At 47.0% G+C, this 18,525-nt stretch overlaps 1 protein-coding gene across 1 annotated transcript in view; it reads left to right on the plus strand.

Annotated features, from left to right (window-relative positions):
* CFLAR (CASP8 and FADD like apoptosis regulator) overlaps positions 1-18,525 on the plus strand; it is a 42,706-nt gene that overhangs the window by 21,485 nt on the left and 2,696 nt on the right. Inside the window, exons 7-11 of the mRNA XM_081096152.1 lie at positions 2,460-2,509; positions 3,225-3,306; positions 12,191-12,333; positions 12,472-12,701; positions 16,007-16,167. Of these exons, the coding sequence (XP_080952278.1) occupies positions 2,460-2,509; positions 3,225-3,306; positions 12,191-12,333; positions 12,472-12,701; positions 16,007-16,145 (644 nt within the window). The 3' untranslated portion in view covers positions 16,146-16,167. The remainder of the gene's footprint in view (positions 1-2,459; positions 2,510-3,224; positions 3,307-12,190; positions 12,334-12,471; positions 12,702-16,006; positions 16,168-18,525) is intronic.

The raw sequence follows: 18,525 nt of genomic DNA on the forward strand, positions 1-18,525 counted from the left end.
GGAGCTTGGACCTGGTCCTGTGTGCAGTGGAGATCGTGAACATTGTAGGAGGGCAGTAGCCTGATGGAAGCTATCTTTGCGTGGCAGCCTGTATGCCTGCGTGCACTTGGAAACGGAAAAGCATTTTGCCCGATTAGCCAGATGGAGAAGCCCATGCCTGTCATTTCATACCTAAAATTCTGGGCTCCAGGAAAAGCTACAGAGGAGCGAATTGATTCCTGAAGTGACAGCATTTCTTAAAACGCTGGTGAGGTGCGGTGAGCATTAGCATTCTGAAAGCTGTTTAAAGGGAAATAGGAGATCTGGTAGATCTGGATAGGAATTAAAAGCAATCTGTGTTCTTTCCACTGCGCTAATGGCAGGTTTGTTCTTGATTGGACTTGCACAGGCGAGGTAAGTGAAGCTCTCCACACCCTGGTGATCCTGGGAGAGCTGCTTTGGCCTGGGCATGGTTGATTTGCTAATAAAGGAAGAACGCATTCTTGGCCTTAATCTAATAGAAGTTTAAAATGATCAAGCCCTGTATTCATATTAATTTGGATTTCTAAATAGATCTCGTCTGAATGATGATAATGATGACGATACAATTTATGAAGCTCTTACTAAGTGCCTTAAATGGAGAAAGGCATATTACAGAGATCATTCTGTGCTTTTAAAAATTCTGTTAATCCATGATTGCTAAAATACAAAAAGACAAAGTGAAATTTTCTCTTAATTACAAGTATCAACATAATCTGATTAATGTTTGATTTATAAACCTCTAAGACTCTTATTTTTCACATATAGATGTATAAATATATCACACAAATACATATTTTTAAGTATACTGGATCAACATTATAATATTTAGTAATCTATTTGTTACTCAATATATTCTGCATATCTTTTCATGTCAAATACATAAAGATCTCTTATCCTTTTTAACATTGCATAGTATTGCATTATATGGACACTAGAGGCCCAGTGCACTGTGGGGGATGGGGGGTGTGTGGCACCTCTCAGCCCAGCCTGTGCCCTTTCGCAGTCCAGGAGCCCTCAGAAGATGTCGAACTGACAGCCTAAGCCGCAGTTGGACATCCTTAGCGCTGCTGTGGAGGCGGGCCACTGCACTTGCCAGCCATTAGCGCTGTGTGAGTGCCCTGACTACCAGGGGGCACCTCCTGCGTTGAGCGACTGTCCCCTGGTGGTCAGTGCACATCATAGCAACTGGTCATTCTGCCGTTTGGTCAATTTGCATTTTACCCTTTTATTATATAGGATAATTTATTTACCCTGTTTCATATGGGTAGACTTTTAGTTTCTTTCTAGCTAGGGGCAGTCCTTCAGTAGATGTCCTTGACATTTTTGCATACTTTCTCTATTATTTTCATAAGATAAACTTCTAGAAGCAGGATGTTGTTTTAAAGGGTGTTGCTAGTTGTTCTTTAAAAAGAGTGATTCAACTTTTACAGCTTTGAAAATGCTCATTTCCCCCAAGCCTTATCATTCCTGGCATTTTCGTGGCCTGTCTTTAGACATTATTTCTCATTTTTGCAACAGTAGTATAGATTTGGTTTGTTCACCCTAGAGATTTAAAAATCCCCTGAGACTTCAGGAAGAAACTTGCCCAGGTTCACAGAGCTTGTTTGTGATGGTGCTAGGGTTCGTGCCAGCCCTTTATGGCCTTAAAACTGATCATTTCTCTACCTCCCTGGGCTGATAAAGTCATTTTTATCTAACGAAATGTGCTGTAGGCTCACCTACATTTGCTAAGCTCACTGTCCCCGATCTTGCCATTGACATTTAATGTTACGATCTCCCAGTATCACTGGGCTAAGACAACCTGGCCATCTGTTCAGTCTCTAAGGCTGTTCCCTTGGGTGTTGCCCACAGTTTTAGCACAGGTAGGAAAGCTATTGGTATTGTTGGTGGTGAAGGTATTAGATTCTCAAGTTAAAAACTCAGCAGTTACCTGGTCCTCACCTGGAGAAGCCTTCTTTCACTTGCTACTTAAGCAGTTTTTCTACATGACCCTTCTTTAGCACAGAAACTTGGGTTACCTTATCAGGTTTTCTTTTTTAAAAATATGTTTTTATTGATTTTTACAAAGAGAGGAAGAGAGAGGGAGAGGGAGAGGGAGAGGGAGAGAGAGATAGAAACATTGATGAGAGAGGAACATCATCAATGGGCTGCCACTGGGGATTGAGCCAGAAATGTGGACATGTGCCCTGACCTGGAATCGAACCAGCGACCTCTTGGTTTTCTGGGTCGATGCTCAACTGCTGAGCCATCCTGGCAGAGTATATCGGTTAGGTTTTACAGTGCAAGGTCGGAACCCTGGAGCTGAGTATGGCTGAGGAGAGAAGAGATAATGGGGGGAAGAAATAGGGAAAGAGACACTTGTGATATGAAGAAACGCAGCCAGCATGGAGTGGGCTAAATCTCCTTCAGCTTTTAAGTGATTTCCCTCTCATCCGCAGGAGAACCAGTGAAGACGTCTGTTCAAGAATCAGGAGCATTCCTGCCTCGGGTACAGAATCCATTTTCTCATTTGGGATGGCACCGCACGCACACGCTCTGTGGAGAACACTGGCTTCTTTAAAAATATCTGTCCGTTAAGAATTTCTAGTGGCAGTGATAGGATTCTGAGAGTGTCATTCTCCTGAGAATTCTTCTGAAGGGGAACCGTGGACGTAGCGAAGAGAAAAATGCTGGAGTGGATTGTGTTTGTGAACTTTGGAATGCAGAGAAATGCCAAGGGCCACGTCCCTGGTCAGCTGAGTCATTCCTGAGTGTACCAGGAAGCCCAGACACTGAGCCTTGACTTGCTTTTTCTTGGGCTGATAACCTCTGTAAGGAGAGGCAATAGGGGGCCGCCTTTTGTACTCATTTGGAATGATAGCACGTGTACAAACTGAGGTTCCTGAGAAATATGTGACCCATCTTTTCTCTCTGTTTCAAATGATGTTTCTCCTGCAAAGCTAGGACACATGGAAAGAGACTGCGATTCTCCTTAAAATGAAATAAAAACAGAAATAGCTTGTTGTCTGAAGCACATTCCCTGAATAGAGGAACCATTTGATATTAAATGGAAATGTCAGCTGTGACTAGTCAGGCTCTGTCTGTTGACTGACTTCCTGCCCAAGGGCTGTTTAAGAAAATCCGGAAGGAAAGTTGGCACACAGGGGAGACCTTGCGGAAACAGCGGTGCCAGAGTCTTTAACAATGCCTGCTTTGTTTTCCAGCCCATCCCAGAGGACAGGTACAAGATGCAGAGCAAGCCCTTGGGAATCTGCCTGATACTGGATTGCATCGGCAACGACACAGGTAGGTGTGCCTGCTGCAGGGTAACCGCTGCCTCCAGAGTGAGGCCACGGCACAGGCAGGCTACCCGCCGGCCCTCGGAGCACTCGCGGCTCTCACGGACCACTGCCCACCTCTGCATGAAGGGGAGTTTCCCTTTCAGGTCACAGTCCAGTGTGGATTGGGCTAAGGCAGCCAATTTTCAAGTGGTGCGCTGCAAGGATGTTTACAACATGCCATACCTGACTATATTTAGCCAGGGGCACTGACCTCTTTTCCCTTAGATTGTCAGATAAAAAAATGAGAACAGCTAACACCACAGTAGCAAAAAAATTATACCTCTTTTTTTTTTTTTGGTCAGATCAGCAAAAACAGTTCTTTGGTGTGCCGCAGAATTTTAGTCATTGGTCTATATGTGCCATGAGATGGAAAGGGTTGAAAACCGCTGGGCTAGGGTTCCATGTGGTTATTTAGTGGCTCCATCTTTGGAGGCCCTGGAGTTTCCCACAGGAACCTCTCTGTCTGGCTGGTGGATGAAGGGAATGCATGATCCCACATGTATTTGGGGACCAGGCCTCAGAGTGGTATGCCCAATTTCTTAAAAATATGTTTTTATTGATTTTGGAGAGAGAGGGGTAGAAAGATAGAAACATCGATGATGAGAGATCGGCCTCCTCCCCCCTCCCCCCACACTGGGGATCGAGCCTGCAACCCAGGCATGTGACCTTCTGGTTCATAGGTCGATGCTGAATCATTGAGACACAGCAGCCAGATAGTCTGCATCATTTCCACCCCACATTCCACTGGGCAAACTCACTTGTATGGCTTCACCCAACCCCAGCAGACAAAGAACTCAGTCTAGCTGTGTGTCAGGAGGAAACTGAAAGGGGACCTGGGGAACACAGAGCATGTTGCCTGGCACAAAGGCGTAGTTTGTGCAAGTTGCTGAGCTTTAGCCTTGTCTTCCCATGCTGGATGCTGTGGCAGAGAGGAGTCCTGGGCCCGGGGAGGGTGGTGGGATGGAAGGCTTTCTGGGTTTCAGTATTACCAGATGCCTCATCATTTCACCCAGAGAGACCGTGAACGTTTTTCTGGGGAACATTAAAAATATGATGTGTGTTCTGTCAGAGGCAGTGTGTCACTGAGTTCTGCACTGTGGGTGTTGCCCTGAGTCTGAGCTATGTGTGTGCCACCACTGTTTGGGTCTGGGTTGATTCTTTTGTCCAATTGTGGTGACTCAAATGACATCAGTCACTGGTGATGCATCTAAAGAGAATGAGAAAATGCTAGTTAAGTGGAATAACATTATGTTTAATTCCCTATCTCTTCCTTAAAAGGATTGGTCGTCCTGTCTCCCCAGTTTCCTTCCGTCTTTCCAACATTCTCTCAGAATGAACCAGAGCTAGCTTTTAGGCTCACATAAAATGTTACCATGGAGAGATGTATGGACAGAGAATCTGACAGAAGATCAAATTAGAAACCCTTAAGCTGGATGTCCCAGGATTTCTGATGTGATCTGTCTTTCTCATGTCCTATTTTTGGTTAGATGTGAGAAATGCTGGTTTCTCGGTATAAGTAAGTGTCCTTCCTTTTGTAGCCATTAGTACCCACATAAGAGGAGCATATATTTTCTCAATGAGTAAATTCTGCTTTAAAAGAGACGGTGTAGCTATCTTCTACTTTCCATTTTAATCAGTTCCGTTTCATTCCTTTGAGTTCCCAGATGCACATGGCACGGGATGTACATCTGTGGCATAAAGAGAATTACACAGATAAAGCCATGATCTGCTGTGAATTTGTGGCTAACACCCATTGTCTGTGCTTGCTTCCCATGCTGGGTTATGGGCCTCTTGCCGGCAGGGACTGAATGTGTATTTGTGTATTTCTGCATTTCAGGAGTGTGGTCAGAGTTGGGCTCTGGAATATGACTGCTGCATGGGTGTGAAATGGCTCTGTCATGTGCTAGCTTGTGACCTTGGGCGATTTTCCTCTCTATGCCTCAGTTTCTATTCTGTAAAATGGATTAGTAACCGGACCTACCTCACAGGAAGGTTGGGCTTAGAGTGGTGCCTGGTCCACTGTAGACTGGTACTGAATGCCAGCTGACATTCTTTTCCCAGTTCGTGTGTTTAACTTTGGTTGCACACCACTAAGCTAGAACTTGCATGGCTTTGTGTGTGGTACAAGGAGTCTGATCCCAGACGAGTGAGGGCCTAGAGAACTGGGGGCTGAGACCTGTGCTGGGCCCGGCTGAGTGGGGCAGGTCCCCACAGGCTGGAGCTGGGTGGGATGGAGGGGTAACTTGAGAGGCCGAAACTTCTGAGGAAACACCCAAGTGGAAAGCTAGCCAGACCACTCCTACCAGTCATCAGTGTGAACGGGCTTGGCAGAGACAGGGAATCTGAGTCCAAGGCCAGGACCCGGGGCGGGTGAGGGAGGAGAAAGAGCTGATTGGAGAGGATGGGAAGGAGGGTAGAAGTGGGGGTGGAGCCCGGGGCACCTGTGTCTTTGGCCTGAGGTAGGAGCAGGTATTGGCCTTTGGTGCATTTGTATCTCTGTTTCCTTGACTCAAGCCCTCCCTGCCTCTGGGAGCAAAACAAATAACAGGGCTTGAGGCCTCTTTTACAACCCCTCCTGGGCTCAGGTGCCCAATGAACAGCTAAGCAACAAGACAGCACACCCTACTCCTGTTGTGCTGTGGGTTTATCTGTTGAGGGACCCCGGGTCCATCGTAAGCCCAGCTGAGACTCAGAGCCCCTGCAGAGTGTTGATTAAAATGAATGGGCCCTGATCAGTTTGGCTCAGTGGATAGAGCATCTGCTTGCGGACTGAAGGGTCCCAGGTTTGATTCCGGTCAAGGGCAAGTACCTTGGTTGCGGGCACATCCCCAATAGGGGGTGTGCAGGAGGCAGCTGGTTGATGTTCCTCTTTCATTGATGTTTCTAATTCTCTATCCCTCTTCCTTCCTCTCTGTAAAAAAATCAACAAAATATATTAAAAAAATAAAATAAAGTAAAACGAGTGGAAGGCACGGTCTCTTCTCACCTTCTTCCTAGGCCTCCAGCCCTTCACTTGCCAGCTGCCCTCCTAGAGATTTTCACCGAGGCCTGGAATCAATCCTGCTTTGACTAGCAGTGGTCTTACTTACGCAGAGCGCCCCTCATGTGTTCATTTCCATCTGAGCAGCCTGGGGCCTCATCTAGAAGGATGCCTGCGGTTTCCTTTGCCTCTTGCCTGGTTAACTTAGTCATGTGGTTAACGTTGGACATTTGGGAAGAGTGTAGGAGTCTGGTAAGAAACATTGCCAGCTGAGACAAGGGATCTGAAAGAGACGAACAGGCATATGATGACTAACTTGAGAGCGGTGGTGATCAGAGTGGAAAATTGATTTAAACTCGACTATGTGCTAATTCCTTCACATGGATTCTCACTTAATCTTCGTAAATAATACTGTAAGGTCGGTACTATTATCCCCATTTTCAAGGTGAGCAAGCAGAACACGGTCAACTTCCTTCCTAACTTCTCTGGAATTTGAAAGCTTGACTCCACAGCCTCTGCTCTTGGCTACTTTGCTGTAATGGAAGTTTTGTGTGTGTGTGTGGGGGGGGAGGGGGGTGGGGAGCGGGGGGAGGGTGGCTTGTCCATCCCTTTTACTGTGTCTCCAATACCTGGCACAGCACCTGGCACATTGGAGCCCAATAAATATTTGGTGGGTGAATGAAGGAATACGGTCTTCTAATCTCAGCGCGATTCTAAAACCATTTATCTGTACTGCAGAATTTAGCAGACGCTCTTATACCTACCTATCTTCTGTCCTCAAAAAGAAAAAAAAGATTTTTACCCAGAGAGTATAAGTCTCCCCCAAACATTTATAGGTTTATTCTTCCTTTATCCCATACATGTTTATTGAGCACCTCCTCTATGCAAAGCCCCATGCTTGGTCCTGTGTGAAGCAAATACGGAGGCAATGAGGTGCAGTCTGGTCTCAGAGCCGCGCTGTGAACGACGATAAGGTGATTTTTTTGGTGGCTTGTTCTTGAGACGCATCCTCACAGAGAACAGTGACCGCCCCTTGGAGCAGACACGGAGGCGTAGGGACTTGGGGCTAATTGTCTCCGTTTGGTAGAATTAAAAAGCCGGTCGTGGAGTTGTGTCCTCTGTGTCAGTGACCTTTCAGAGCTGGGCTGTGCCAGGCCCTGCTTCGCAGAGTGGAGAAGGGAATGGATCAGGTCACAGACAGGTGAACTCGGGGCCTCCTCGATCTAAAGCTCTGGTTCAGCGGTTCTCAACCTGTGGGTCGCGACCCCTGAAAATACATCCTGCATATCAGATATTTACATGATGATTCATAACAGTAGCAAAATTACAGTTATGAAGTAGCAACGAAAATCATTTTATGGTTGGGGGTCACCACCACATGAGGAACTGTATGAAAGGGTCGCGGCATCAGGAAGGTTGAGAACCGCTGCTCTGGTTGGTGTGTAGGCTCCTGACGAAAAGACGTTAAGAAGTGTTTCGCCCTCTCTCTTTTCTCCCTGCTCCTTCTGAGAAGCTGGAAGATGTCCCTGTACTTTTTAGCCGGGCGGAGACTGGGATCTTTCTAGCAGCTGCTGCTTCCCTTGTGATCTTGAATAAGTAAACATGCTCTTGGAGCGGAGCAGCAGGAGATGAGAAAGCCAGAGGCGGGCGGTGGGGGTGCTTGGCAGCAGCGGGGCTGGCGGCTCACCAAGAGCCACGCTCTCACTGCGTGGCCGGAAGGACCCCCCCCCCCCCCCCCCGCCGCACCCCCCGTTCCCGGAATGCGGTTTCTGAAGAACAATTCAAGTTTACAAAGATAGTGCTGGGTCAGGAGCGGAATTTCCAGGGCGTTTCGAATGTGGAACTGGTTTGTTGAAGTTTCTTTTGCGCTCTGCCCCAAAGCTGTTGTTCCCCTATTTGTGGGAAAGGAGCAGGCAGTCGCGGTGCTATGGGAGGACACAGACGGACTACTCTGAGCCCATTTCCGTTTCAGAGGCGGAGACCTTTCTCTGGGTGCTAAGGAGGCAGATTCCATGCGAGAGAGGCACCCGCAGGCTCGTGCTTTGTGATTGGAAGTGCCTGCCTTGATTTTCTTTAAATTTACTACCTTATATTCACAAGCACGCACAGTGTCCAAAGCGTCTTGGCAGAAACCTCCTCGGATCCCCACTGCTCCCTTTTGAAGCGCATACCAGTAGTATAGGCGTCAGTGCTAATCCCATTTTACAGATGCGTAAACTAAGGCTGTAACTTGTTCAGCGTCACACTGTGACCGCCCCCTTGATCCTGTACGTGAGACTGGGCTGTCTCCGTGTTCTTGCTGGCCCAACAGCGTTGCAGTTCCCAGCTGGCATCGTGCCACCTCGCCGTCTGGTAGAGGAGAGATGTGACTTTACGGCCATGACGGCAGGCTGGTCTCCGAGTGACTGCCTTTCCAGAGGGATGTTTAAAGGGTGCGCCATCGTGGTCTGAGGCCCGTCCAGACTTGCTGTTCTTATTGTCCCGTTCTCGGCTTTGGGGACCTGTGTGGGTCTTGGCTTCCCCTCCAGCTTTAGCCTTTTTTCTCTGGTTCTATTAGGTAAGGACCCCCTGCCCTGACCTCGGGCCCCCACCCCTCTCTTAGCCCCGCTGCTGGGTAAGTCAGTCCTCTTTCAGGACTAGGCAAAGCCCAGGCCCAGCAGGTAGGTGGGGAGCGGAACTTACACTCAGATCTTGTGATTCCAAGGCTGGTTCCTCTTTTGCCCTGTGCCATGCAGCTGCCTGCTCACAGCCATGTGGCAGCTGCTGTCCTCGCAGGAACCCACAGGAGCCCAATAAAGGCACCAGACAGCTGTCCTGACAGTACCCCTGTGTAACAGCATAGGAAGAAACTATGGCTTTTTATTGTTGTTGTTAATCTCACCTGAGGATATTTTCCCATTTATTTTTAGAGAGAGTGGAAGGGAAGGGGAGAGACAGAGAGAGAAACATTGATTGATGTGAGAGAGAGCCTCCCGGATCAAGGCTGCAACCGAGGTACATACCGGACCCTCAGTCCTGGGGCGACGCTCTATCCACTGAGCCCACGTCAGCTAGGGCGAGACTGTGGCTTCCTTCCCAGGACTTTGATAAAGGAGGGAATTTCTCCGGAAGGGAGGGTCTGGGAAGAAGTGAATCATCTCTCTGAGCTAACAAGTAAACAGTGTTGAGGCTGCTGTTTCCCTGTTTGCTCCTGCCCCCTAGAGGGGAGAGGACTCCATGATCAGAGAGCTCTGGGTCCTTTGCAGAGAAAGGAACCATTTGGAATACAACTGGGGATGGAACTGGGGACCTAGTCAGGCTTTCTTAGGGGACACTTTTGGTTCCAGCCTGAGTGCTCTGCTGGGGCGGGAGCCTTGCCCACCCCACAGGCGAGGGCCAGGGCGCAGAGCTAGCCGCCTCTGCTACACGGATTCTGAGGACAAGCGAGCTATTTAATAGGATGTCAGCCCCCTGTGTATCATGCCCTTCGTTTCCCTGCTAATGCTTATTTCTCATAGGGTTTTATGGAGATGGGCACCTTTTTTATATCCCTTCATTATTATGTGATATATAAAATTCATTTTCTCACCTTATCTGTGGGCTAGGCAGAGGAGAAAAGGAAGTAGTCTTAAGTCATGGTTATAGCCTTTTCCTTTTCCTGGCAGGAGAGAAGAGGACTTAGCTGATGAATTATTTATCTGAGAATGTGTGCAAATCACTCCAAACATAGAGGCTTAGAAGAACAAATTTCTGTGAGTAGGGAGTTATGAGCTGCTTCACTGGCTGTTCTGGCCCAGGGTCCCTCAGGAGGGAGGGTCAGAGGTCAGCCAGGGAGGTGTGAGATCCCAAGACCTTCTCAAGGCCTCACCCACGTGGCTGGGGAGTGGGTGCAAGGCCTTCGCTCCCCCTGCGGGCCTCCCCCTGGGACTGCTTGAGTGTTCGCAGGACATGGCAGCTGGCTGCCCCGAGAGTGAGCAGTTCAGAAGCGAGAGAGAGCCAGGTGGAAGCCAAGGCCTTTTTGGGATCCAGCCTGGGAGGTCACAGTCTCCCTTCTGCCACAGTCCAGCCATTACTAGTAAAGACCAGTTACCAAGTGTGGTCCACATTTCAAGGGGAGCAGATGACTCTGTGTCTTTTTAAGGGAGGAGTACCAAAGAATTTGTGGAGTTGTTTAAAACAGCCGTGTCTGGTAGGGTGTGGGGCCACAGAGAAACGCAGCTCTCCTGGGGGGAAGTTCTACCAGCCCCGTGGCGAGCGTGTGTAGACGCTGCTCGCAGCTGCGTGGATCAAGTTCGGAGCACGCAGGCCCTGGCTTGACCAGTGGCTGTTATTCCAGCTTTTTGTTGACCCAAGGCGGTGTTTCTTGCCCCACCTTTTGTCTTTTTTCCTATTTCCTGCTGAGAAGTCAGAAGAGAAATTGCGGTTGCTTACTTTCACTTTTATATGTCACTAGTGCTCGGTGAAGCTTGCAGGGCAAGGAAGTGAAGACGAGTGGTTGCAGCCGTGGGCCTTTGAATTATTTGGGACTCTCCAGACTGCACATCATTCCCATTTGGTGTAGAGAGTTGGGAATCTGTCAACAGTTTTGTGGTGCCTTCGGTTATGTATCTCCCTTGATGCTTTTCTGTGATGCCTAAACTAGCAGAAGGTGGGACCCCTCTGTTCCTTGGTGGAAGGAATGTCTGTTCTAATTATTGTTGTGTTGTTTGGTTTGGACTGAATGCAGTGTAGGCTCCCGGAAGACCATTCCCCAGGTGAAAAAGAGAGGTGGGCACACAGCCAAGAGACACGGAAACAAAACCCAGAGGAGCTCATGGGCTAATAGTTTGGGTGGCAACCTGAATGAGGAGATGTTTGTTTAGCCTCTGGGCTTGGGACAGACAGTTCTCTGCCCCACAAATGAACTAAAAACTGGAGACATCACTCAAACAAGAAACAGAAACTTAATGGGTGGCTCAAAAGAATGTGGAATTGCCGGGCCGGCATGGCTCAGTGGTTGAGTGTTGACCTATGAACCAAGAGGTCATGGTTCAATTCCTGGTCAGGGCACATGCCCAGGTTGTGGGCTCAGTCCCCAGTGAGGGGTGTGTAGGAGGCAGCCGATCAATGATTCTCTCTCATCATTGATTTTTTTATCTCTCTCTAGTCTCCCTTCCTCTCTGAAATCAATAATAATAAAAAAAAAAATTAAAAAAAAGACTGTGGAAGTTTTGAGCGAGGAAGAAAAAGATGTCTCTCCTTGCTATTAGAAAGATAAAACAATTTGGGAGACTGTTTTTATGTCTCCAGTGAAGGTAAGCTGATCAGATGGAGAAGAAGTGGACTGCGTAGAGTGTCTAGGGTTCCAAGGCCATAGAAATTTCTGGAATATGGACAAAAAGATTTTTAAAAAGAGAGTAGGAACTAATTTCTGTGGAGCACCAGGAGCTTTATTTGTCTTATCTCATGTAATCCTCACAGCGTTCTCAGAGGGTGGGTCTCATCACTTCCGTTGAAAGCTGGAAAGACCCACTTCCTAAAGAGCATGCCGCCCACAGGTGTGGCAAGGTCAACACACTCGACCTCTACTTTTCCTACTTCCTTCCTCTACGTCTGGAGCCAGGGTCAATCCAGGATTTCTGCAAGCTAGGAGACGACTCTGGGGGCACTGTAGGGAGTCTTGGCCCAGGGTTCCCACTGCTCAGTCAGAGGTCACACTGGGAAGCAGGTCAGGAGGGGAACTGGAGAGTCTGGAAATGGTCACCACTTACATCCTAGGGGCTTCAGGTCATCCCCCAGCGACTGGGTGGAGGTGAGAGGACTCGAGACCCACACCACCCTTTCTGCAGCTATTTGGAGCTGAGCCCTGTAATGTATCCATTCCTATGACCTGCCTGTTTCTTTTCCCCAGACGTTCTTCGGCACACCTTCACTTCCCTGGGCTTTGAAGTCTGGTGTTTCTCATTTCTGACGATGAGCCTTATGCGTCATCATCTTCGCCAAGTTGCCTATTGGACTCACCACCAAGACAAGGACAGCTTTGTGTGCGTCCTGGTGAGCCGAGGGGGCTCGCAGAGCCTGTTTGGTGTGGATCAGACTCACTCAGGGCTGTCTTTGGATCAGATCAGGAGGATGTTCAGGGGAGATGCATGCCCTTCTCTCTTGGGAAAGCCAAAGCTCTTTTTTATTCAGAACTATGAGAAGTCAGAGAGTCACATGGAAGACAGCAGCCTCCCAGAGGTCGATGGGCTAGCAGCGAGCAACATGGATGCCAAGGCCTGGCAGCCTGAGCCCTGCACGGTTCACCCAGAAGCCGACTTCTTCTGGAGCCTGTGCAAGGCAGATGCATCTCTGCTGGACCGGTGCCCCACCTTATCGTCCCGGTACCTACAGTGCCTCTCCCAGAAGCTGCAGCAGGAGAGGTGAGCCGCCCTGACTGATCCCAGAGCACTAGATCACCACCACCTCAGTGGTGGTTCAGCACTAATGGGTGCACAGAGCAGGGATGACTCCATGTTCTAAGGTGGACACTCAGGGTGCCAGTGGCATTACTGGCCTTTTACATGTATCCTGCATGTGCACAGACAATCCAAGTGGGTCATTGTTTGATTCAGTTGCCCCTTGGTGAAGGGGACTGAAGTCACGTGCCAGAGTGCTGCCCACTGGCTTGAATCACTGACTAAGCAGCTTGTAAAGTATTTAGAAAAGAGCACTTTCCCATCAGTTGGCTCATTTAAAAACTATATTTTTTAGCCTGACCAGCGTGGCTCAGCAGTTGAGTGTCTACCTATGAACCAGGAGGTCATGGTTCGGTTCCTGGTCACAGCACATGCCCAGGTTGCAGGCTTGATCCCCAATGGGAGGGCATGCAGGAAGCAGCTGATCAATGATTCTCATCATTGATGTTTCTATTTCTCTCTCCCTCTCCCTTCCTCTCTGGAATCAATCCTATATAATAAAAGAGAAACATGCAAATTAACCATCCCTCCGCTACGCCCACCAGCCAATCAGAGTGATTATGCAAATTAACCTGACAAAGATGGCGGTTAATTTGCATATGCAGGTGTCAAGCACCCCAGGAGGCAACGGCGGCCATTGCTGGCCCGGGAGGGGAGGCCAGGTGTGCCTAGCCATGCCTGCGGGCTCCCAGGAACTTGCCAACGGAGAGCAGAGAGGAAGAGCGAGCGGAGAGCGGAAGGTTTGGAGGACTTGGCAGAGCAGAAGACCGCTGGACATAGAGCAGAGCGAGAGGGAGGGTGGCATGGAGTGTGCGGCTCCCTCTGTCACCCCAGTTTCCTCATCACAGCTGTGGAAACTGACAGCAGGGAGGAGGAAGTCCTACCCCCACAGAATCAGCCGGAATCAGCTGTTGGTCAGACAGCTCTCAGTGGCCTGACAGCCAGGACTCTCATTCACCTGCATCTCAGACCGTGACAGCAGGGAGGTGGGACTATGTCTAAAGAACAACTGTTGATACAACGTAGCTCTGCAGCCGAAAGATGCAGGTGTTGTCGGCAGACAGTGTCTGCAGAGCAGCATGTGTCTGATCTTGAAAGAAGGTGGTGCCTGCGACAGAATGTATCTGAACACCAGCTTCTGGAAAAACGTTGCTCTGATGCCAAAAAACACCGGCATTATCGACAGAAAATGTCTAAAGACCAACATGCCTTTGAAGTTGAAAGAAGGCAGTGGCGACGACAGAATATGTCTAGAGAACAGTCATCAACAAGTACTACCAATACTGATAGGAACTGCCTTTTCAGCAAAAATGGAGTACATGAGGATGCAATTCTCGAACATAGTTGTGGTGGAATGACTGTTCGATGTGAATTTTGCCTATCACTAAATTTCTCTGATGACAAACCAGCCAATGGGAAATTTACTCAATGTTGTAGCAAAGGGAAAGTCTGTCCAAATAATATACATTTTCCAGATTACCCGGCATATTTAAAAAGATTAATGACAAACGAAGATTCTGACAGTAAAAATCTCATGGAAAATATTCGCTCCATAAATAGTTCTTTTGCTTTTGCTTCCATGGGGGCAAATATTGTATCACCATCAGGATATGGGCCATACTGTTTTAGGATACACGGACAAGTTTATCACCGTGCTGGAACTTTACATCCTTCGGATGGTGTTTCTTGGAAGTTTGCTCAACTCTATATTTTGGATACAGCCGAAGCTACAAGTAAAAGATTAGCAATGCCAGAAAGCCAGGGCTGCTCAGAAAGACTCATGATCAACATCAACAACCTCATGCATGAAATAAATGAATTAACAAAATCGTACAAGATGCTACATGAGGTAGAAAAGGAAGCCCAATCTGAAGCAGCAGCAAAAGGTGTTGCTCCCACAGAAGTAACAATGGCAATTAAGCACTATCGTAACAGTGACCCAGGTAGATATAATTCTCCCCGTGTAACTGAGGTTTCTGTCATACTCAGGAACGAAGATGGAGAACCTCCTTTTGAAACGAACTTGCTCATTCATTGTAAACCAGATCCCAATAATCCAAATGCCACTAAAATGAAACAAATCAATATCCTGTTTCCTACGTTAGATGCAATGACATATCCTATTCTTTTTCTACATGGTGAAAAAGGCTGGGGAACAGATATTGCATTAAGACTCAGAGACAACAGTGTAATCGACAATAATACTAGACAAAATATAAGGATACGAGTCACACAAATGCAGTATTATGGATTTTATGTCTCTGTGCAGGGCACATTCAATCCTATTTTAAATCCAGGAAAATTAACTCAGCAGTTTATCATGGATTCATATTAAAAAATGGAGGCCAATCGGATAAATTTCATCAAAGCAAATCAATCTAAGTTGAGAGTTGAAAAATATAGTGGTTTGATGGATTATCTCAAATCTAGCTCTGAAAATGACCATGGTAAAATGATAATACTTCCATCATCCTTTGACGGTAGTCTCAGAAATATGCAGCAGCGATATGGCAATTGTAACGAAGTATGGCAAGCCCGATTTATTCATAACCATGACATGGCAACCCCAAATGGGCAGATACTGCAAACAATTTACAATGCTGGCTAAAAGTTGAAAACAGACCTGACCTGGAGCCAGAATTTTTAATATTAAGCTGAATGCTCTTTTTAAAAAATATATATATATTATTGATTTTTTACAGAGAGGAAGGGAGAGGGACAGAGAGTTAGAAACATCGATGAGAAACATCAATTCAGCTGCCTCCTGTACACCCCCCACTAGAGATGTGCCCGCAACTAAGTACATGCCCTTGACTGGAACTGAACCTGGAACCCTTTGGTCTGCAGGTTGACGCTCTATCCACTGAGCCAAATCAGTTAGGACAAGCTGAGTGCTCTTTTAAATGATATCTGTAAATTCCATTTATTTGGCAAAGTAATAGCTAAAATTCATGTCATTGAATTTCAGAAACGCGGACTGCCTCACGTTTACATATTATTGATATTAGTGAGTCCAAATTACATTCCTCTAATTAATTCCCTTTCAATGTGCACAGTTTCGTGCACCAGGCCACTAGTAAAAATATTTTTATTGCTGATAGTATTACAGATATCTCCCCTTCCCCCCCTACCCCCCGCCCCAGCTCCTACTCCCTCCCCACCCCAGGTCTTCACTACCCTATTCAGTTGGCTCATTTCACCCTAATGACAATCTGTCTCCTCTTTGATGTTTGCATGCCATTCACTTTCGCTTTTCTCCTTCCCTCCAGAAGTCGGCCACTTGTGGATCTCCACCTTGAACTGAATAGCAATATGTATGACTGGAACCGCGGAGTACCTGATAAGGAGAAGTACCACGTCTTGCTGCAGCATACTCTGAGAAAGAAACTCTTTCTCTCTTGCAAATGAAAAGCGGAAGACTGCTGAGCAGGTGTGGCTCAGTTAGTAGAGTGTCATCTCATGCACAGGAAGTTGACAATTAGGTTCCCAGTCAGGGCACATGCCTAGGTTGCAGGCTTTATCCCTAGTGTGGGGCAGTGGGAGGCAGCCAATCCACGTTTCTATCTCTCTATCTCTGAAATCAATAATCAAAACACATCTCTATATATAAAAGCCTAAGCGACCATCGCAACCAAATGGATAACCAGGCCGGCAGGGGTGTTAGTGAGGGACGACCAAACTACTGAGCAGCAGACTGCAAAGATGGTGGTGCCCACAGCCAATAAGGATGGAATATGCTAATTGACTGCCACGCCCTCAAAGATGGTGGTGCCCACAGCCATAAGATGGCCAGCAGGGGAGGGCAGTTGTGGGCGATCTGGCCGGCAGGGGAGCAGTTAGGCGTCAATCAGGCTGGCAGGCGGGTAGTTAGGGAGTGATCAGGTTGGCAGGCAGAAGCAGTTAGGGGCAATCAGGCAGACAGGCAGGCGAGCGGTTAGGAGCCAGCAGTCCTGGATTGTGAGAGGGATGTCCCAGGTTGGAGAGGGTGCAGGCTGGGCTGAGGGACAACCCCCAGTGCACAAATTTTGTGCACCAGGCCTCAAGTTTTAAAAGAAAATCCAAAGACCTTTCTTTAGTCCTGCACTCTCTATCACTATCCAGAGAGTAGCTTTCAAGCGAATGTTCATGAGGTGGGAGAAGAAGCCCTGGCTGGTGTGGAAATGACCCTCCGAGAGGCATGTTGGAGGGGAAGGAGTATTTGACTAGAGCTTGGAGGTGAAGGCCTTGGGTGCTGTTGCTGAAACAGCTTCTCAGTCAGAGTTGGGAAGGAAAAGAGCTTTGAAACTTAAAAATCGAGTTGAATTTAGAAACTGAATTGGGCATCTCAGGATTATGTTGCTTTCCATGATAGCGATTAAGTCAAGCACCAAACAAAAGCCATAGAGAGCCTTCTTTTTTTTTTAAATTAAATCTTTATTGTTCAGATTATTACAGTTGTTCCTCTTTTTTCCCCCCAAAGCTCCCCTCCACCCGGTTCCCACCCCACCCTCTGCCCGTATCCCCCCACTGTCCTCATCCATAGGTGTATGATTTTTGTCCAGTCTCTTCCTGTACCCCCCACACCCCTTTCCCCCTGAGAATTTTCAGTCCACTCCCTTTCTATGCCCCTGATTCAATTATATTCACTAGTTTATTCTGTTCATCAGATTGTTTATTCACTTGATTTTCAGATTCACTTGTTGATAGATGTGTATTTGTTGTTCATAATTTGTATCTTTACCTTTTTCTTCTTCTTCCTCTTCTTAAAGGATACCTTTCAGCATTTCATATAATACTGGTTTGGTGGTGATGAACGCCTTTAGCTTTTTCTTATCTGTGAAGCTCTTTATCTGACCTTCAATTCTGAATGATAGCTTTTCTGGATAAAGTAATCTTGGTTGTAGGTTCTTGGCATTCATCACTTTGAATATTTCTCGCCACTCCCTTCTGGCCTGCATAGTTTCTATTGAGAAATCAGCTGACAGTCACATGGGTATTCCCTTGTAGGTAACTAACTTTTTCTCTTGCAGCTTTTAAGATTCTCTCTTTGTCTTTTGCTCTTGGCATTTTAATTATGATGTGTCTTGGTGTGGTCCTCTTTGGATTCCTTTTGTTTGGGGTTCTCTGTGCTTCTTGAACTTGTAAGTCTATTTCTTTCACCAGGTAGGGGAAGTTTTCTGTCATTATTTTTTTTCAAATAGGTTTTCAATATCTTGCTCTCGCTCTTCTTCTGGCATCCCCATAATTCGGATGATGCTACGCTTGAAGTTGTACCAGAGGCTCCTTACACTATCTTCATATTTTTGGATTCTTTTTTCTTTTTGTTTTTCCGGTTGGGTGTTTTTTGCTTCTTCGTATTTCAATCTTTGACTTGATTCCTGCAATCCTCTAGTCCAGTGATGGCGAACCTATGACACGCGTGTCAGAGGTGACACGTGAACTCATTTTTTTGGTTGATTTTTCTTTGTTAAGTGGCATTTAAATATATAAAATAAATATCAAAAATATAAATCTTTGTTTTACTATGGTTGCAAATATCAAAAAATTTCTATATGTGACACGGCACCAGAGTTGAGTTAGGGTTTTTCAAAATGCTGACACGCCGAGCTCAAAAGGTTCGCCATCACAGCTCTATTCTGCTATCTTATCTCTGTATAATATTCCTTATTTCATTCAGTGTATGCTTAATTTCTAGTTGGTCCTTTTTCATATCCTCGAGGGTCTCACTAGATTTATTGAGGGTCTCACTAAATTTATCGGCGGTTTCTAGAAAATTCTTGAAAAACCTTAAAAGTGTGGTTTTGAACTC

The sequence above is a fragment of the Myotis nattereri genome, assembly GCF_964212035.1.
Source record: "Myotis nattereri genome assembly, chromosome: 7".
Lineage (NCBI taxonomy): Eukaryota > Metazoa > Chordata > Mammalia > Chiroptera > Vespertilionidae > Myotis > Myotis nattereri.